Source organism: Cylas formicarius, unplaced genomic scaffold (assembly GCF_029955315.1).
Source record: "Cylas formicarius isolate icCylForm1 unplaced genomic scaffold, icCylForm1.1 PGA_scaffold_8__14_contigs__length_24414737, whole genome shotgun sequence".
Classification (NCBI taxonomy): domain Eukaryota; kingdom Metazoa; phylum Arthropoda; class Insecta; order Coleoptera; family Brentidae; genus Cylas; species Cylas formicarius.
Genome location: NW_026844361.1, coordinates 6587495 through 6609696, shown reverse-complemented (window position 1 = coordinate 6609696; position 22202 = coordinate 6587495). Strand labels below are relative to the sequence as shown.

The 22202-nt window shown below is 34.7% G+C and overlaps 1 protein-coding gene across 1 annotated transcript; it reads left to right on the top strand.

Annotated features, from left to right (window-relative positions):
• Positions 1-5210: 5210 nt before the first annotated feature.
• On the top strand, positions 5211-17663 carry LOC132705874 (uncharacterized). Its single transcript, XM_060676818.1, has 6 exons — positions 5211-5591; positions 12404-12566; positions 12621-12867; positions 12921-13031; positions 13083-13185; positions 17460-17663. The coding sequence occupies exons 1-6, from the start codon at positions 5441-5443 to the stop codon at positions 17609-17611; spliced, it is 927 nt and encodes a 308-aa protein (XP_060532801.1). The 5' UTR covers positions 5211-5440; the 3' UTR covers positions 17612-17663.
• The last annotated feature ends 4539 nt before the right edge of the window (positions 17664-22202 follow it).

Sequence of the window (22202 nt, the reverse complement as noted above, 5' to 3'; positions counted from 1 at the left end):
AGTACATCTGAACCCGAACCCGACATCTGACTCAAATGAAAAACCAAAAACGTGGAAAGGAGAAGTAATCTAAGATCCGTCACAAAGTTATCGACGACTAGAGATGTTGGAATGGAAGTTTAATATCTAAATCTCTGTAATAGTTTTAAAGACCGACAATCCATTCCTTAACAATGATATCCATAAAGGCGATGACATCAAACTGTTACGAAAAAATAGATTTCAACTCTGTGAACTTCATAGAAATTGAAGCGTTCTACCACATCGTGATGTGCGAGATCTTTTGTCCATTTTTCAAATTGTATTATTGATAATAAAATAACTTAAAATCACATTAGCATGAAAACTTACCCCTTTTGCTTTTCCACGGCTGCCAAAAGAAAAAGTTATTAAGCACAAAAGCAAAAAAAATGTTTAAAAGTCAACACTATTAAGTAAAGTCTGTAGACAGTGATTGTAATAAGGACATTTATTTAACTGATAGAAATGTAATTGATGAGAGTAGTAAATTTTGGTTGTTTTTCAAATAGAGAACATTCAAATGACAATAATTGAAGATAAAAAAGGTACGGAATCGAATGAATTTCCTCCTCTGCTTATAAAATCTTGTCCAAGCTTGGCAACACCGCTTCACACCATTTTTACGAAACGTCCACCAATATTTCCGCGACATCTGGAAAGTGTTTTACAAAAAAATGAAGTTACAAATATGAAATTCAATCATTTTTCTAAAATACTTGAATCTATTATATATGATGAGTCTTTCTTAAATGTGAAATCAACACTAGTTTAAAGCCAACATGGCTTATTTAAAAAAAAGTGCTGTCAAGTAAGGTAAATAAGAAGCCTTATTTACAAAAAATATTAGACAATTTTGTACATTGACTTTTTAAATGCTTTTGATGAAGTTCATCATCTTACCTTGTTGGTGAAGCTTGGAAATGTCGCCATTTGCCATTATTGATAACTATTTCAGTGATAGGATTCAATATGTCGCAATTAATAACCAGCAGTGCCAAGTGTGCAGTGTTGAGTCTATTTAGCATTTTTCTGATCGATATTAGAGAGCGCTTCTGGCCATTCTGGCATATGTTTTATTAAATTTACAAATAAGGTTTTGCTAATACTAAGAAATATTTTATTCTTAGAATAATATTTAACCTTTTTTTTTAGTTTTTAAGATGTTTTCAAACCTAATCTGCATATAATTGCTTTTCTTAATTTGTAATATCCGTTGAAAGGCCTGTTTTGGTAGCCTTTTCGAAATAAAGCAAGAAAAATAAAATAAAAATGGTTCTGTTACCCCTAGCGACACTTTCGTTGATTAAGGCCATCATATATTTCATCGAAGCTCAACTACCGGGTCTTACCTTGACGAAATGTCTTGTTGCTAAGCAACATTTGTTACATTATGAGTTCTCTGAATGCGTATACGTGACAACTGAACACGTATTTTCAAATTAAAACGAAATTAGAATTAATAGTCACGACAAATAGCGTTGACGCTGGATCTTTGTGACAGCTGTTTAGGTACATAGTAAACATTAAACAATTGACCAATTTGCGTGTTTGTCGCTTGTACAAGGTGGGCCAAATTGGACAATTTCTATGGGAAACTCGACTTTCTACAGGCGTTACAGATACAGCAAGCAATTTGTACTATGATCAATATCATGGAAGAAAACAACCACTTAAAGACATTTTCCGAAGGTTGGAACTCCAGCTAAAAAGAAACAACTCCGTATAGTTACAAGAAATAGTGGTTTTAGTTAGAGTAGTCCACCTCAATACGAAAGACAATAATAATAACAATAAATACACTTGAAAATATACCCACAAGTACGAGAAAAGTGTAATGATGCAGATTTAAAACATCTTTCGAAGGTGGTGCTTAGGTGCTTTTGGTCATCGCATTGTTCATCTCTCAAATCTCTGGTGCTCATTGCTTTTTTAATACCTTCCGCCTTGAATTTGCGATTCCTACTTCCTAGTTCGTTTTCTTATTTAAGATAGATTCTTCTAGGGATCTTCTAAATATGTGAATTTCTACAGCTTTAACTCTCCTTTTGTTTTCTTCCCTAAGCCACTACGTTTCTGTTTTATATTTTTATGCTATTTATCATTGTGTTATGTATCTTGTATTTACGTTTCTTCCTTTGACTAAAATATGCTCTTAAGGCTGTCAGTTTTGGCTCTGATTTCGTTGTCGGGCGTTCCAGTGTTATGGAAAATTGCCCCTAGTATTCACGGCAAAATCTTATTAATCTAATATAGGCAATTATATAGGCAGGTATTTTGCTTTTTTCGTATTCGGTTTAATTAGAGTATTAAAGTATTAATTAAGTGATGTTAGTTTTGGCTAGTCTCTTAAAGTATCTCCAAAAGTTTCTTGACTGGGACATTATCAAGCGCCTTTGCGGGTCAATGAACATTATATAAACCTTTTGGCATTGAAATATTTTTCTATTATGTGGTTCAAACCTTTTGATTCTTCAAAGTTTTTTTTTAAATTTTAAACTTAACGTTTTTATGGACCAAATCACAATTTGGTCACTACTTATATATAGTTTTTTTTGTAAATTTAATTTTAAAATATACAGAATATCCAATATAAAAAATATTTTTTTCTACTCCCGTCTGTAAAATACCTAATTACACACCGATCTAGCTTACAGGAAGCGTCACTTTACCACGTCAGTTTGGTTTCGCACAAATCCAAGCCACTTCGGACATTTCCGTTATTTTACCACACGGGTTTGGGAGCATCGGATGTTTCCGGAGATATTTATCACTCATTGAATTTTGATGTTTGCCAATTCTGACGGTCATGTCAGTGAATGTATGTATGAATGTATGTATGTATGTAATTAAAACTCCCTTTCAATTTAAGAGTGACACCGTGTATAGTGTTAAATACCGTAGTCGGTTTATTTCTTGCCTGTACATTACGAGAATGTTCTCATTTCCTAGATGATCGACCCTAGACATTTCTACGATTAGCCACACTTTGATAGATTAAATAGATTCAATTTTGTTGATGATTGGTGTAACCGTGTCTCAACAATATAGATGATGGCGAATTTTCCACATTTACCTTTAATAGAACGGTGCAGTTCTCTCAATAGCGTTCTACATTATTGTGAAGTGTAGGATGGCACCTTTTAGAAAATTTTTCTTTCAAGATATCCCATATATATTCTCTATTTCTCAATTTATCGGGGAGGTAATAAATTTTTCACTTGGAATTTGGTGCAACTTTCAGATGAAGTGTACGAGGTCACGCCAAGAAGTAATTTTATCCTACGTAATTTTTTTATTTTGATTGATAATAATATCCGGTTTGAAAAACGGAACAGTTGTAAATATATACGTTTAAAGCGATGCTAAAAGTTTAGTATTTTCAATAACTTAAAATTTTTTAGCCCAAAAATGGGTCACCCTGTAGATGGAGACTAGCATACAACGTTTTTTAGATTGTTTTTAAGAGAAGAAGAAATAAATGAATGAAATAAATATTCGAATGAACCTAAAACCTAAACCTAAAAGGGACAAGCCCCCTTTCAGTTTCTAACAGACATTTGGTAGGCTTCAGATGTTTGATTTGTTTATTTGGTAATTTCTCAGATGTGCTTTGCCTATAAATTAAAAACCCGTTATTGATTATATCAGTCAAATTTGGGAGTTCTTTCGGTTGCTGACAATACGAATCAAACTTGTAGCAGTGCGTTGAGAATGTTGAGAAATTGATACTACGGAATACTAGTGAGTTTAGAAGTGAACGGTTACTAAGGGCGCTCCACTCCACTTATATCTACGCTGGATTATATGGTAGCTTATTTTCGGTAAATTTGTTATTCAGTTTTAACTTTCCTTCGCGGGCAGTCAGAACACCTTCATTGCTCCACCTACAAATTCCCTTCAGAAACTTGTCGGTTAGAAGTCCACTCTTGCAAGCAGTTGATATTTTTATGATATTTTGAATTGTAGTGAAATAGTGATTATTTTAGTTTATGTTTAGTTAAACTCTGATATAAAGGCAAAACAGCGCGTCAAATTATCCCTAATTATAGCGGAATTACTTTACTTACTAAAAATGAAACCAATAGAAACAGCCGACTAGCGGCAATGTTTTAGGGACAACAGACTCACCACAGGCACAAAATCAATGTAAAAATCCATTGAGTTTAATTCCCGTGTCTTTCTCTGTTTTGTAGACCTGAAAAAGGCCTTCGACAGTGTGAAAAAAATGATATTCTGCTAATATTGGTGGAAAAAAATTTTAACCCACCATGATTGGTGTTATCAAGGACCGTAACAATGAATTATGGAATGATATGCATTGAAACAAAAGTATGAAAATCGCAGAGAAGAACTGCCTCAATGCCAATAAGGTCAGTTAAGGCAAGGTGATTTTCTGGACCAACCTCTGTTTAACTTAATCATGAATAAAAGAGTTCGACAAGTCAGAAAAAGGTTATGCTACCAAACAAAGGATGTAACAAACTTTTTACATCACAGCGAAAACCTATAATATCTTTGCTAGCAAAACAAAATTGTCGGTGATATCGGAGAGCTATTAGGTGTATACTGGAACTGGATGGGAATATGATAGAAGTAATGGATTTTAGTTACTTGGACTCCACCATTGCTAGCAAACAATAACAAAACAAAAAAAGTAAGAATATCTGGCTGTCTGAGGAAAACAATGTAGTAAATGGCTGATACAAGAATGAGAAAAATAGAAATGAAATAGGCGAAGAGAGACAACTTCAGGTTAGCAAAAATATGCAAGAATAAATGACCCAGAAGAAGAAGACCACACGGGGGACCACCGCAGACAGCTAGTTGGTTCTCGTCCTCAGCTGAGACTAGACAGTAAGAGACTAGTTCTTAGTCAATAGTAGAAGTTTTGTATTATATATTTCTTTACAGGGTCGCCTTTGTTTGGGTTGATTTTTATTGATCGTTAATTCGTTCATTAATTCTTAATAATTTTTGTTATTTGTTCATGTAACTAGACATAGTGAATAAATTGACTTGTAAATGTAATGTAATGTAACAAAGCTTATTATTATTATTGAAACGCCTTAATAGTCCGTCCCTGATGGCTTGTCTTATCAACTATTTTCCCGGTCGAAACTTCAAATTGACTCGTGAGACATGCAAATTTATGAAATAAAGCACCAATTAAGACACACACATCGATCGGGGAGGTCGCGTCAAAAAATTCGCGCTTCCGAACGTAGCCTTTTATTCGAACGATCGCAACGCGTCATTATTTCGCCAAATAATTGATTTTAATAGTGGCAAATTAGTGTAGCCATTTGCGTAAACAATGTACGACCAGGTAACCCAATTAATGTCAAACGCCTGATCGTTCGGCGCACTCGAGACCCGCGTCCGCTGGAGACCGTTTCCGAACTAAAAAGAGATTTCCGAAATGTCAAAATTGTCGAAATTGCTGCAAGTTACGGACGCGGAAAAACGGGCTGTCCTCGAAGAGTTCGACACGACCGACGAACAGTTCGAGGAGAACGTCAAACTTATGAGGGAGTGGCTGGAAAAGTCGGAACATCTGCCCAAGGAAAACAGTAAGTGTCGAATAATTTGGGCGTAAGTTCGATTTCCACACATTTTTGTTCGCCCGATGGGCAGTAGATGCGCATTTCCTCTATTTTTTCTCTCTCTTCAACTATATTAGACGCGCAGGTGTCAAGCGAAAGATGATGTACTTATTTATCTTATCTATCGTCTTTCAATTTCTTCTATTTGGAATTGCATCAAAACAATCGCTTTTTGAAGTGATAACATTCTTTATTTGACTAATTTACAATATAGTGTTTGTTTACAGGACCTCTAAATTACACAAAAATGTATACGATTAGATGAATTTTACAATAAATAAATATAAATACAAACAAATATAAAACACAGATAATATCTTTGTTTTTGTTTTCATTGTTTTACCGAGTATAACCAAAGATTTTAATTTGATCTTAAAATGTTCCAATGGCAAATTTGTTACCTGTTTTAGAATTAGTTTATACAGGGTGTAAATTATACAAGGATCAAAACATTGATTTTCTCGAAAGCTATTTAAAAACACGTCGATTATATTCCAACTGAGACTTCTCAAGAAATTGAACAAAATTTTAAATACAAAAAATGCAAATATAAAAAAAAGATTTATATTGATTTATTCAAACCCAAAAAAATGAGTTCAAGAACACACCCTTGAAATATCTGCAGCGAATTTTGAAAGATTCTGTAGAGTTGAAAACTTTAAAGTGTCATGTTTTGGTTAGTTTTGGCTAGTACATTCATCTAGCACTAACACTATTAATTATTTTTCTTTGCTATCTTTTTTTTCTTTCACAATGTTTACCAGGGAACAGGAAAGTAATAAAAGTGAAGGTGTTAGAAATTGCATTAATAAATTTCCATTGAAGCAAACTCCAACGAAAAAAACATTTTACAATATCAATTTAGGAGGGAGGGAACCCTGTATTACAAAAAAAAAAGATGTCCGGCAAGCATCTTTGGATCTTAATATCAAAACAACAACGTTGCAATCTTGCATTCGGAATTATAAATGGAAGCCCCACAAGTTTTGCCGATGCAGAAACTTAAAGAATAGAAGAAGAAAAAAGAAAGTTGCAAGAAAATATTTTTGAAAACATTATTTGGACCGATGAATCCACATTCACCACTTATGTTAAAATATCCATACAAAAAAACACGCATTACTAGGATCGAGAATACAAGAAAGAGATGATTGAAATTAATAAGGCGGGTAGAATTTCAGTGAAGGTGTGAGTGCTGCGCGATTTCGGAAAACAAAATTGTGAACCCAGTGCTTTTTGAAGGTAATTTAAATTATCAGCGGTATATTCAATTGCTGCGCGATATTGAACCTTTAATTGATGATACAATACCAGCGGAAGAAGGATCAATTTTCAGTTGGTAGCAAGATGATACTCCTTACCATTATAGTCCGGCCATAGAAAACCATTTAAGTTTACGGTATATGTAATGGATTGATGGATGAGATGCTGATTCATAAACAGGCACGATGTACACCGGTACCATTCTCTCAAATTACGCAACTATCATATCCTCCCTTTTCATATATTTCTGATACGTCCAAGATACAGTAGTTTTATGGTCTTATTTGTTTCTACGATCCCCTTTTCTTTGTTTATCCTTTTCATAACATCGTTGTTGTAATGTGTTCTGTCTAGGATATCTTTATAATCCTTCTATTCTAGGTCCTTCATAGACATTAATGTCCGTGTCTTTATGCCGTATAGCAAGATCGGTTTTTTAGTTAGTTGTTTTGGGTGTTAATCAGTGTACCCAAGTATAGGGTTATTTTTATATTTGCTTCTCATATAGCACAAGAAGGTACGTAAAACATCCTCGGGATATCTGACGGGACATAGCGTATATCCTATTGATAGACTGCTTCAGCTAAGGGACATTTTTAATACGTCTCAAGGATATACGATGTTCCTAATTGGAACGGGCACAGCATATCACATACGTATGTCCGTAGGTTGTTTGTTAGGACATACTAAGGATATCCAGTTTATACTAGTTGAGACATCGTTAGTATATCCGATTTCGAGGATATAGGATCATATATAGATACACCAGTGGACCTTACTTAATTATTAGGTTATTTCCAACAGCCTATGAGAAATACTGAAAAGGTAATGTCCAGTCCAATTGGTTGTACGACTATAAAAATTCTATCCCAGTATTTGGTACTCGCATGTGGTGGCATTAACTTATTGGATATGGTTGGCGAAGTGATCACTGGAGTAGCAGGCAATATTTGAAATGTACAAGTTTTTTCCAATTAATATTTAATCTTTAATTTTACTTTTGAAGGACTGCCGATTGATACCATTAATAAAACACATTTTATATAAATCTGATTTTTTCTATTGTAGATATGAAAAAATTGTAGGTATATAATACAGCAAAAATATAGAACAACCTAACCTAAAGTATCTTAAAAATAGAGTAAAATACTATATCTTGAACTAAACTCTAAAAGAATAACTAATATTTGACAGGTTTTCTGTCATTCTTTGATGAAAATAGCTTTTTTCAGCCAAGCAGCTATTGAATTCTCACATTCTTTTGATGTTTGTGCTGCTTATCCGCATCTGAAAATATTTTAGTTTTGAGAAAGATAGGTTTTGTATATCTGTTCTTTATAAAAAAAAGGAGACTAGTATCTTATATGTTTAAAAAATAGTTTTAAAAAATCCCTACATCCGCCTTTTCAGTAAAGGCTTGATTCGACGCTGATAGTACTCTCATGAAAGTGATCTTAGATGCTAATCTCCACAATGATGTAGGTATACTTTTATGTATTTCATTTCATTAAATACAAACCTCATTAAGCTCTATTCGGTAAGATTTCTTTCATGATAGTAGGTACTATCGCGCGAAAAAAAAAAAACTAGAAAAAAATATGACTTTTCAGTTTGACAGTAAAGGCCTATTTTCATGCAATATATTTTGTCAACCTAAAAATTTTCCTAGTATGTTTTGCTCGCGATGGTACTATCACCATGAAATCAAGCCTTAAGAACACAACAATGGTTTGATCAGCTTAAAATTTATCAAATCTTATTTACCATAAAGCTTTACCTACATGAATGATTAGTCCTTTAGTAATAATAATACCACAAATAAATAACTGAAATGAAAGCACTGAAAGCAGTAAGGGCAGCTAACAAAATACTCAAAATAGACTCCAAATCGCCGTATACCTTATACTGCCAACAAAAACAACGCTGAAAAGATGGCGGACGACGAGACGGAGGAGAAGCCGACGAGACTCGAGCGAGTCCGGCACAGCACGACCGCGAGTAGTTGCGTCATGGGATGCAGCCGAACCGTGTTGTCAAATGGGATCTTATAAACAAATATATTATTTTTACGTTTTTGTAATTTTTTCACGTAGATGAATCCGTATTTTCTGTGGTATTTTTATTAAAATAGCGTTTCTTGTCTTGTTCGTGTCTAAAAATAATAAAAGCAAGTTGATTTGGACGATTTGATTCCGGTTTTTGTAGGACTTGCCAGCACTGACGCTGATGTGGATGTGCATAAAAACGTTGCCAATAAAACATGTCGCAAAACATTAGAAATCTAAAAAAACTAAGTATTTTCCTTCTCAGTTGTTCAAAATTTAACTTTTTAGGTTTCTATTCTAATGTGATAATGTATATCGTGTGCAGTAAATCCGCAGGCTTAAGCTTAAGAGGATATCCCTGGAATGTATTTTATAGTATATCCTTAGTATATAGGCTGACGTATATCCTAAGAATATTCTCCACATGTCTCGGGACATGCGACTTAAATGGGATGATACACTGTGGATATTGTCTGCTATCTGGGTTACAAACCTACCAAAAAAAACTTTTGATACCAAAGTTGTATAATTTTTTGTAATATTATCTTTTAGACTCTTTTAGAATTTAGAAAACAAATGCGCATCGCGAAGTGGAAAAAAAAAGATTTTTTTTCATTTTAAAATGGATTTTCTGTTATTACGAAAGATCCTTTTCCCCTGATTTCAAAAATACACAGATTGTTGATATTTCGATCATCCGTTCTTGAATTAATTAAGTTTAAATTTTTGGGTTAACTAAACAGATCAAGTTGGCCAGGCGTTTCGGAAATTGAAACGTTCAGTTAGGAAAATAGGTTAATCAGAGTAAGAAAAGCTTCAGGTAGATGTATAATAACCGCATTTAAAATAACGTCTGGAGGATATCGATTGAGCATGAATATTTCAATTCTTTAGTCAGCCACTGTCTGCCATATCTACCTATCAAATGGTCATTTCTGTCAATTAGGTATGAATCGGTATTATGTGGTGAATCTTGCTCCCAAACCATGTTAATGTATTGACGATCTGGAAGGTCTGCTAAATAATTTGCACTTTTATTTTGACTTAAATTTAAATATCAATGGCAGGTCAGATATCTATCAAGATAACCGATCTGCGACTCTGTATGTTTATTGGTTGAATTTTACGTAGGCCAATAATGCTTATTTTTCCCTCGACATTTTGTGACAACTGTGCTGCAACAATTGGTTTTGAACTTTCCGGATTTTCTAAAAAGTTATATTAAATTATTTTTCTTTTTAATACTATTTATAAAAGTATAGCCACCTTCAACAGAAAGCAATATATTCATGTCGTCATCTTCATTTCTAACAACGGTTCTCTTTGGTTTTAGTTGTATTAAATTGCCGAATAATACATTTGATTGTGTCATCTGACGGTACACTTCGCCCAGGATTTATCTGATGAAATTGGCGTTGAACTGCAGCTATTCTATTGTTACTGGAATAAAAAAGACGAACTACTTGAAGCTTTTGTTCCTCTGAGTATCCAATTTTACTTCCGCGATGTTTCTATTTGAAGTAAAGCGACACAATATGTCACACTGAACGCCTGGCCAACTCGATCAACATTTGATTAGTTAATCAAAAATTTAAACTTTAAGAATATAATACGGCTTATTCAAATATCAACATATATTTTTATATTTTTGAAAATAATCTTGCGTCATAACAGAAAATATGTGTGTTTCATTTACATATAAAAAAAACTTGCTACTTTTTGCCAACTTTACGATGCGCATTTGTTTTCTTTAACGAGTCTAAAAAAATTATACAACTTTCATTTACCCCTATAGGTGGGTACGAAAATATGAAAAATAACATTGTACTTTGCTACTTGTTCGATTTTAATTGCCAAAATAATTATTCCCCTGGTTTTTTGAATTTCTCACAGATTTAGTTTTCCTATTTATGTTCATACTTCATATTCCTGACCACCTTCTATCATTCTATTCATAAAGATGTTTTCCGCCATTATTATGGTGCGTCCGCATATACCTTTATTCGAGCTTTGCTTCCAGTGCTGGATCTCTTCGGATTCTACGTTAAAAAGAAGTGCTGGTAATGTGCATTCTTATCTTACACCTCGCCTAATTTCAATTTCTTCTGACAGGTTTGTTAATGCCTGTCTGGAATTTTGTGAAGGGGTGAGCCTGTTAAAGTGTCACTTCTATTTGAAGGTTTTTACGACTAAATTAAACTTATAAAATTTTGTCCATTACTTTTTACAATTTTTCCTTCAATTTTCAAAACAATTAAAGATTTTCGCAGTTTTTCCATAATTTAAAATAAATTGGATCGAGCGACGCCTTAATTAGCTTTCTGACGTATTCTATCCCAAGTCCCAACAATTTAACTGAAATACTCAAAGTGCTTATTGCTTCACTCAGCACTAGTAGATATCGTGATCTAGTATTTAAACTTCCCTATAAAAAAATCTAAAAGGATTGCCCAGGATATCTATAATTTGAACATTCTCTCACAATTAATAGGTTGTCGACTTCATTATCCAAAAACTGTAAATACATTAGAGCTTCGCCAAACCAGTAGTGAATAGAGTAGCTCCAGTAGCTATAGCCGCTTCTGCGGTCTCGTCCCATACCGAACGTCTGCGTTCTTGTATCTGATTACAGACCGATCCTGAGGTTTCAAAAGTCTCAATTAACATACTAATTAATTATCAATCTAATGTTCAAGTCGCACACAGACAAGTTCAATTCTGTTTTGTGTGGAATAAGCCATTTAAAATAAAAGAAAGAAATTAAATAAATTTACCTTTTAAGTACCTACATCGATTCACAAATACATCAAACTTAAAATCTGTAAAGAAAAATATTTCAATTTTTCCAAATTGGTAATTCAACTATCTGTTCTAATAAAGTTCAAAATATTCGTTTTGACCTTCTTACACGAGACCCAGCATTTATAAACTGTTAAAACCATGGGATTTTTAAGCCCTATTTGGTAATACCTCAGTGACTTCAGACCTTAATTAAAAATTAAATAAAACAATTTCGGGAAAAGACATGTTTGAAACAGTTCACCTTCATCTAAAGGCACCCTTTAATAACAAACTGTAAAGAAATATTAAATAAGTGAAGTTTTCGAATCTTCAACATGATTGTTATTGATATTGACAGCGCATTCTTCAGAAAGTTCGGCCGTTGCATCTTCACTAATTTAATATTTTTACTGCCACACCCAACTCTAAAATTTGCTGTATCGTGCGTAGCAGTATAAATGGCGTCCCAATCACAAAACAACGACGTTTTTTAAATCTAAATTTTTGACAATAAAAATGATTTTTGCTCGGCCCACACCACTGGAAATGTAAATTTTCGACTGCGTCCCTTTTAGCAGCAACACTGTGTATCTCCTGTCTCCAGTGACAGTTAACAAAAGTAAAATTGAAACACAATTATAAACTTATCAGTTGTTTCCCAATTTCAATTTCATTTATTTGATATTCCAGATGACAACAAACTAAAAGTCTCGCTGTTGAACAACAAAATGAGCTTGGAAAAAGCCAAGCAATGTCTAGAAGGTTACTATCGCGTTAGAACCACGTATTCCGAGGAATTCTTCGACAAACTCTTACCCAACACGGAAATCTACAAGCAAGCCAAACCTCTGACGTAATGTCGGCTACTACGCAACAATAACCTATACATAAACAGCATATATTCCAGGATAACGGTCCCCTTGCCCAAACTAACCCCCGATCTGTGCCGCATCACCGTGTTCAGGTTCAACGATCCGCAAGGCAATGCTAGCGACGCTTTTCTCTATTCCATCATGGCGCTGATGATGGCCGAGATCCGGGTGGCGCAAGATTGCTTCGCGTCCAACATAATCCTGGTGGACATGACGGGTTTCACGTGGAAGAATATGGTTAAGTACACCCCATCGATTTATAACAAGCTGCTAAATATTTTGGTGAGTGTATGGTGCGTCGCCCAGGACTTTCTGCATTACAGTTGGTTTTCTAGCACTCCATCAATCTGCGAATCAAAGCCATACATATAGTTAATCTGTCGCCGTTGATCGATCAATTGATGAGATTGTTCCAAGCGCTGTTGCCGTTGAAATTGCAGAACAGGGTATGGCGATTTTTAAGCGCCGCTGATATCGGTTGAATTTGTTTTCCGCAGATACAAACGCACCACAACTTCGATACCCTCCACCAACATATCCCGAAGGAATGTCTGCCCGTCAATTATGACGGAAAATTGAAATCCGTGGAGGAATTGTACGGTGAGCAAGTCAATATGCAATATTCAAAATCCTGAATTTGGTAGTTTCAAATATTAAATGGCGATATTTGAGTGGAATTCGGTTAGTTTTTGGCAGGGTTTCTCTGATTACACTTGGTTTACAGATTTAACGTTCAATGGTTAATCCTTCTAACTTACATTCTTTGTTTGATAATGGTAGCGATTATATGATAGCCAATTAAATGTTCGCGAAACTTTTTCGTTACTCTTGTTTAACGTCTATAGCATTTAAATGGAAAATCTTATACAGGTGAAAAACATTTAGTACCGCATGAATCTTTTACTCCCCATTCATTTGTAAAAAAATACGCCGTTAACCATTATAAGCCCTAAATATTGAAATAACTTTTGTAAAGTTAAAACCAACAGATTTTAACTTTGATATTAACAAAATGTCTTGTTGGGTATTATAATCTAAAAATCAGAAAAATTAATTTATAACAATGAATAGAAATGTAAATGTAAATGTAAACTTTATATTTTACTTTTCAAAACATAATTTTAGTAAAACCAGGTTTGAATTATGTCATATTTTTTGTACTTAAAATTTCAAGTCTCACGAATATTCCATAAAACTAAAGGAATTTATATTGAAAACCCAACTGACTTAAATGGTGATACTTATATAAGATCTGATAATGTAAAGGTTAGGATAATCTAAATTCTTCGCAAACAGTATATTTGGAGCTATCTCTGGATTTTAAAAAAATGTTTCATATATCATTGGACACTTTATCGATTTTTTAAAATTCTTATTAGGAGAATTTGTCTACTTTTCCAATGGAGGCTATTTGCGGAGATGACTTCAATGTAAATGTAGTAACGTAATTTAAATGTAATAGTCAGCACTCCAACTAGGGTTATACTTATACTTAATTAGTGGTTTAATAGATTTAATTGTAATATATCACCTTTCTTCATGACCCCTTCGTTAATTGGAGAACATTTGTTCCATTGTTGTAAGTTCAAACCTAAATGTTCAGTAGCAAGCAGCCTAGGTACTTGGTAACGCCGAAGCAGTTTTGGTCCATTTGCAAACTGCTTTAATCTTCGAAGAACTTTCCACACACTAACGTGTCTACCTCGGAATTTTTGAAGTCGTCTCAAAAGCCGTAGTTTTTCGTCCTCTGTTACAGCCATACAGCAATATCAGCTAGCTTGCGAAAACGTTAGATTGCTCTTTTCATGATAGTGCGATAAACACACTACAACCTTCTTCAACAAGTCCAACAGCTTTTGTGCAATTCTCGGCACTTAAAACTATAACAGTAGTGAAGAAGTTCGGCTGTGAAAAGAGACGTTATTAAACTGACATAAACGCCTCCTATAAAAAATTATAAATTGAACCACTAACCACACTGTGTTTTAAAATTAAGTTCATGAAGGAATCACGACTAAATACGTTGATAAAAATTGGTCATTTTATCTAAATTTTTCTACAAAATGAAGGTTGTGATTGAACTGAGGTGGCCTTTACTTGATGAAAATCCATTTATCAAAATAAATAAGAACTAAAAGTTCAGATTTTCACGAAATTATATATTTTTACATGACAATCGTTTCGACAACACCGTGTCTTTATCAAATGTAATATATACAAACTACCTGCGACTATATATACCGAAAGATAAGCGTTTATAAACAATAGTCTAGATTCCAATTATGCTACACTCTTAAGCATAGAAAAACACATTTTTGACGACAATTGTGATATTTTACATACAACCACAAAAAGTAGAAAATTAAACTTATTGGAAGCCATGGAGATTAACAAAATGAGACATTCAAATGTATTGTTTAAAGATCAATTAGATTTAAATACCTCTCCTTTTTTTTCAGTATATATAATAGCAGGTAGTTTGTAAATATTACATTTGATAAAGCCACGGTGTTGTCGAAACAATTGTCATGTAAAAATATATAATTTCGTGAAAATCTTTTAATGCCTATTTATTTTGAAAAGTTGTGATTCCCCAAATATTACTAAAAATTTCTCTCTTGCGTTTTATGTGCACCTGAGTATAGGAGAAATACGTACAAAATGACACACTGTTTTGCTTATTTTTATTTTCGTAAAATTGATTTGAACAATTAATAGAAGAACTCACCTGATTCATTACCACTGGTATGTTATAAGTTGCAAAACAAATATGAAATTTACAAAAAAAAAGCAAAATAAATAGTGATAAAACCTAAAATAAACAAAAAACAAAATAACAGGGCCATAAAATTGTTGCAGTAATTGAGAACATAATTCACAAACAAATATTTTGGCACTTTTTGCGACATCGGCACATAAACAGTGCGTCTGACCATTTCATGCAATTCATGCACTGCCGCCACATTTCATTTGATTTTGAGGGCGAATACAAATAGTTACAGTAAATGCATGGACAGTCTTTTTCATAGGATTTAGAATCCAAATTTACATGCTCCGTAATTTTCCGTTTTAATCTAGACAAAGTTTGCTTGGACATAAACGTTGATGTCGAAGCAACGTCTATAAATTTGGTGATTCTGTTGTCTTTTGTGGGTGTCGGCTGCGCGAATTTAGTAGCTGAGATTTTACTTCTTCCATATAAGGAGTTTTCTTTTATCTTGTCCAATTACATATACTCCACTAGCTACTGACGATATAGAGCTCAGGCAAGATTTTCGAAGCTCCTATTATTTGATTGCCTTCTAAATGTGAATTGTTCTGGAAAGCTTGAGGAATATTGGTGATTTCCGAAGGTGCAAATACGTAGACTGCAAAAAAGTGAGAATTAAATATTTTAAATAAGCCAGTCTTCTTGAAACCATTGCGCACGTTGCCAAAAAGATATCCAATTTGTAAGTGAGTTACGACTCTGCCTGGATCCTGTTTAAGCCACAACTTAATTTCTCGATTAAAATATGTTTTAAGCAGATCAAAAAACGAAACATCTGATGGTTTGATTCTATGGCTGCAGTGGGCAGGCACACAAAAGGGAATTATATGTCCGACTAACATAAGTAGAAATTTGTCGTCTTTGGAGGCCTTCACTTTGGACTGAAAATGAACAACCCATTTATTAAATATGTTGGTAGTCATCCAGCCTGATTCGTGTGCTAATCCTACCCTGCCGCTAAGCTAAATCATTTTTCATATTCTTTGGAGGGAATATGAGAAACGGAGGTAGAAAATTGAATGTTGCAGCAGCTACGTTCAATCTTTTTTGAACGGTAGATATAGCTGTCTCATCAACATTGTAGACACGACACGGGGCAATATTATGGTTCTCTATAACTTCTTGTAGTATTTTAAAAAATAATTCAACCTAAGGCCCATGCTCTAGCAGCAGAAGTTGGTTCCGGCATCTTTTTTTCTGCTAATTGATAAGCTAGCCCTTTGACCTCCTGGGAAGCAAAGCTAAAAAATCTTGTTTCCATTAGTTTAAAATGTTTTGTAAGTTGTCTAGAATTTAATTTTTCTTAAGCGCTTTGGAATGTCGCTTCATTTTTATTCACTGCATCAATTGCCCTTGCCATCGATAATTCACTCCAGTTCAGACGTTCAGAAAATCTTTTATAATTGCGTGTTATTGTTTATATTTAATCTTTAAAAAAATATGCTAGGCGAAAATGACAAGTCATTTTGTCCAAAATAAAAATTTCAAATGTATATTGCTACTTAAACATGCAGACTACTAGTAAAAAATATAAAACCTAATTTTAAATTAAAAAAATCTAATTTAACCAAATATATGTAACCAAAAAATATGTAACCAAATTTTTGACAGTATTGCCTCTCTATAAAATACGTTCCGCAATTTTAAATGCTTAAGTCCAATTGAAGAGTGAAATGTCAAAGGGGATATGTGCCATGTTTCATATATTAACATTTTGCGTTAGAATTGTCATATGTGCCACGGCGCATGCTCTGAGAAGAGGAATATGTGCCTATCGTAATAAATGAGTAGCCTGCATTTGCCTTATTAACACCGGCAGTTATTACCATTATTGTAAATTAATTTTAGCTCATACCTCTTGACACTTCCACATCTTCATCTATTTCATTACTGGATGTCGCAAATTGGCACTGAATTTTCTTTGTCAGTTTTGAAATCGTTATTTATGGTTATGGTAGCAATATAGCTAAGACACACGGCTCTGGAATACATGTCATTTTAGCCGTATATATCATTTTGGAAATGTAAAATCTAAGATTTCTTATAAACCCCGTATAATTTTCAAATTGTCTTATAATCAAATCGAATCTGAAATGATTTGCAGACGAATGGTGCCAGCAATTGGAAGAAATGGAAGACACCTTCAAGAAGTTGCTCACGGCAAAGGCGACCAAGAAACTAGAACTGGACGAATCGTCTCAGGCAAATCTCGGTTTGGGCGTGGACGGTTCCTTTAAGAAACTCGCCATAGACTGAATCGTTGTAATTCGATTTAAATCCATAATAAACGAAACTCGATGGCATCGTTTTAAGTCGCAAAAACTTCTTAAACTAACGGGATAGTGGCCGCAACAAAGAGACCGCAGTCGAAGATTTCCTACTCCCCACCCCCTCGCACTCCACGCTAATTACTCTAATTGGCGGTAAGTCTCGTGCGGTCGGGTATTTCCGGCCTTTGTTCGACCGCGCTCGGCTCCCTTTGTTGAAATCGAAAAATAATTTTGTTCCAGTGGGTTTCACGGGTTTTCATTATTTCGCCGGTGAGCCGCCGCAAACTAGTTTCCGGGTAAGAGCGAAAAATAGTAAAATCCAACGTGGCCCAAGTAACAGCCTATTCGTGTTTTTATTTGCTACTCATCTTCTTCACTTTCGCCGTTGCATTTAGTCTTTTTGATCTATTTACCCACACGTCTTTTGTTTAAAACAAATTAATGATTCAGCGTCATTCGTGACGACGTGTGCGATATACGGAGGAACAGATGAACAGATTATCAGTCTGGCTCCTTGGGGTAGCACGTTGCACCTGGTTAAGTTACTCCAGCAGACGAATTTCAATTTTGTTGACTTAACGACTTTTAAACCGTTTTTTAAAAACACGGGATGGTGGACACCTTCCCTTATTAAATAATTTTACTAAACCCATTGCTTCTTGTAACTTCTGAAGTCTAAAAACGATTTCGTCTTAAAATCAGGTAATTGATTTCTATGAAGAATAATTTGGTACATTTTCATCCGGACAATATTCATTCGGCTATGTCCAAATATATGACTGCTCTGACAAAAATGCGTTTTGCTTTAGGTCAACATTTTATCTATGTGGTATCGTAATTCAGACCTATTAAAGTTAGTGTTTAGCTGCAGACTTAACAGGTTGAGTCGTTTTATTTTTATATAAACTCAACCTCATATATGCATCAATTTCTAACTTAACATTTTTTGGTGTGGCCGGTTGAATTTGCTGTGACTTTGTGAATTGATTTAGTTTTGTTGATTCTATAAAATTCCTGAAGAATTTGAGGAATTTGAGTATAGGTTGCAAAAAGTTGGACAACGAAACCAACAAAAGAACAAGGATGTTGCGAATCTATTGAAAATATTTGAAGAGGGCAAATTCAAAAAACGATATGACAAAGGTTCAGACTCTTGTGTCTATTGTAAATGACGGCTTGCAGTGCCAAATAATGGTGTCTTACTGATCCACCACATTTCGCAATTAGTACTAACTTCTAAAGTGATTCTGTATCAGCTAATAGGATTCAATTAGGGGATTTTGTTAAATTTCCAAAGTCGGTTTAAGAATTCAGATTGAATTCCACCAGACTTTATGGGCTCGATAACTTCCTTTGTGTTTCTCGTATCAAAATTTCAAACCTTAGTGGTGACAATAAGATTTTTTTCTGCAGGCGGAGCGATTGTGTGTTGAGGTTATGTTCGCCCAAACCCCCTTTACGCATCTACTTCCACACCAAAGATATAGAGCAGCAATACTGGTCTCAGATAGAATAGCAAAGTCAGTGACAGAGTCCATCCCCCTACATGATAGTTATGATGCTAAAACTGCAAATAACTCACTAAAACTTAAACATAATCCAAATCTACGCGCCAACGCATGACCAATCAGACAAAATTGAAGAATTTTATTTTCGACTTTAACGCTAACTTGAGCTGTGGTTATGAAATAATGTGAGAGTTTACAGTATTGGTACCCGCAAAAAAAGAGGCGACAGACTTGTGCAATTTTTAGTAGAAAACAACCTAATTATAGCTAACAATTTCTTTAAGCTTCACCCTATATACCTGGAGATCACCTGCAGACAGGGAGGGGAAGATTGTTAGAATTCAAATTGATTTGCTTCTCATAATATTCAAATGCCAAAAATACATAAAATCAGTGAAAACCTACCCTGGCGCAGACCTTAGCAGTGACCACAATAATTTCCGAAAATCAAAAGAGAAAAAATCTAAACACAAATAGACTTTGCACAACTGAATAATATTTAAAGAAAAACAAGAAATAAGTCTTAAAATCGAAAGAAAATTACAAGCAGCGGTCAAATCTGCAGCAGAAGAAGAGGAAAGAGAAGCAATATATTCAAGAACAAAATAACCACTTTCGAAGAACAAGACATCGGCTGCACAAGAATCGACAAAAAGCAAGAATGGATGACCCATGAAAGTCTAGACCTAATGAACAGAATACAAACAACTAAACGGAACTACGAGGAATGCAGAGGCAAAGGAACAATGGATGACAGGAAATAGAAGAACTACAAGCAAAATGTTACAGTTTCAATTTGCACAAAAATATAAAACAGATTGCAGGTAGATACAAGCGACAACATGCAACAGATCTTAGAGATAAATATAAGAACTAATTACGGGAGTAGATGCTGAACTGAAGAAATGGCATGAACACAGTTATTTAACAAGGGAGCACAACTTCCACACCCATTTAACAACATAATAGAGGAAAAAGGTTCAGAAATATCCAAGTAAGGGGTGTTTTTTTTCGATGTTTAGAACTTTTAGTTGCAATATAACAACGATGGATTATTCGATTGACATGAATTTTATTTATCTGAAAGATAATCTTGTGGCATTACATTTTAAATATGATTTCTGGCATATGATCGCCACGGCTGGCGCGGATATAGTCCAATCTGAACGTCCAATTTTCAATGACTTTTTCCAACATTTGTGGCCATATATCGGCAATAACACGGAGAATGTTGGCTTATCCGCATAGACAAATGACTTTACATAGCCCCACAGAAAGTAGTCTAGCGGTGTTAAATCACAAGATCTTGGAGGCCAATTCACAGGTCCAAAACCTGAAATTAGGCGGTCACCAAACGTGTCTTTCAATAAATCGATTGTGGCACGAGCTGTGTGACATGTTGCGCCGACATCATGCGCATAAAGCGCACCAAACCGTCAGTTTTTCTGGATGTAACGGTGTTTCGACATACACTTGAAGATTAGCTTCGCTCCAAATGCGGCAGCTTTGTTTGTTGACGTAGCCATTCAACCAGAAGTGCTATTCATTGCTAAACAAAATTCGCTTATGAAAATCGGGAACAACGGCAATCTCGTTTTGGGCCCATTCGACGAATCTACGCCTTACTTGATGATTTTGTAAGCACGTAAACCAAGATCCTTCCGCAAAATCTTCCATAAAGTGGATGGACACAGATCCAATGTGTTCGATGGCGGGGCTTCCTCAATGCTACACCGTACGGCGCCTCTGGGGATGCGAGTTATCAATAAGAGTGAACGTGGTGTGAGAACGTTCCATGGTTAATCGAATTAACTGCTCTGATGGACGATTTTGTCGACGATAAAATGGACATAGTGCGCGATACGTATTCCGCACAGAACCATTATTTTCGAAATAAAATTGCACTATTGCACTTGACAGCTGTTAAATCGGTCGCCATCTTGAACAGTAATGCCAACTTAAAGTTCAATACATCGAAAAAAAAACACCCATTATGAGTGAGGCCATACACGCCATTAGATCACAAGGAAATAGGGCCACAAAAAAAGTCTGTGAAAGATACCAGAGGACTCGAATGATTAGTCTCATGTCCCACATGTTGAAGGCATTTCTTAGATTATCGACACAAATTTATAAGAAATGAAAACTTCAAATAGACGAAAGTGAATTGCATTCCTGAACGGACTAGGTTCATGTGTGTTATTGATTACCGCAAAGCGTTCGACTGCGTTAACCATCAAAAGATATTGATTCATGAACAAGGTTTACGTATAATTTCAAAACTTTACCGTTAGCTTTACAACAGCGATTAATATTGAACAAAATACATCTGACGAGATGCTAAGGAAGAGAGGAGTTTGGCAGGATTGCGTTTTGTTCCTATTGCTGCTTAATCTTTATTCAGAAGCCATATAGATATAGATAGAGAGATATAAGACAGGCAGATGAAACTGTCGTCATAGTGCAACTGAATGAATTTCAAGAATTTGTAGGTCGCATTAGCCTTTTATTTTATACGATCGGACTGAAGTTGAGCTCAGAATGAGAGTGGGGAAATCTTCTCTGCGTTGCTTTACGGATGCGAGAGCTGAACACTCGATGCTCAAACAGAAACCAACATTAAAGTTCTAAATTGCATGCACAAATCTCGCTAGTTATTGCACACAATAAAACCGAAAAATTCAGTATTTGGGTCACATTATGAGCGGTGAAAGATATTGATTTCTGAGGTTGATAATACAAGGCAAAGTACAACGAAAAGATAGATAGGAAGACGCCAAAACTTATGGATTAAAGACCTCAGGAGGTGGTTTAACCGCTCATTAATAGCAATATTTTTGGCTGCAGTTTCACGTGCCAGAATAGCCATTTCGATTGCCAACCTTCGTAAGGAGAAGAAGATCTAAGAATATGAACTACTTACCATCTTGAGCAAAAATCATGATGCTAAAGTCCCAAAAACAACACCTTAAACCCAAAAATTGTATCATTTACAGACATAAAAGGCGATTATTAGCATATATTTTCACTTATTAAGATTCACTGCCCCTAACCACACAAGTCACGGCC

Excerpts from the sequence above, each read along its gene's own strand:
- LOC132705874 (XM_060676818.1), top strand. The coding sequence starts at position 5,441 with ATGTCAAAATTGTCGAAATTGCTGCAAGTTACGGACGCGGAAAAACGG. Across the intron at positions 5,592-12,403 it reads ACATCTGCCCAAGGAAAACA|ATGACAACAAACTAAAAGTC; the intron begins GTAAGTGTCGAA and ends TTGATATTCCAG. Across the intron at positions 13,186-17,459 it reads ATCCGTGGAGGAATTGTACG|ACGAATGGTGCCAGCAATTG; the intron begins GTGAGCAAGTCA and ends AATGATTTGCAG.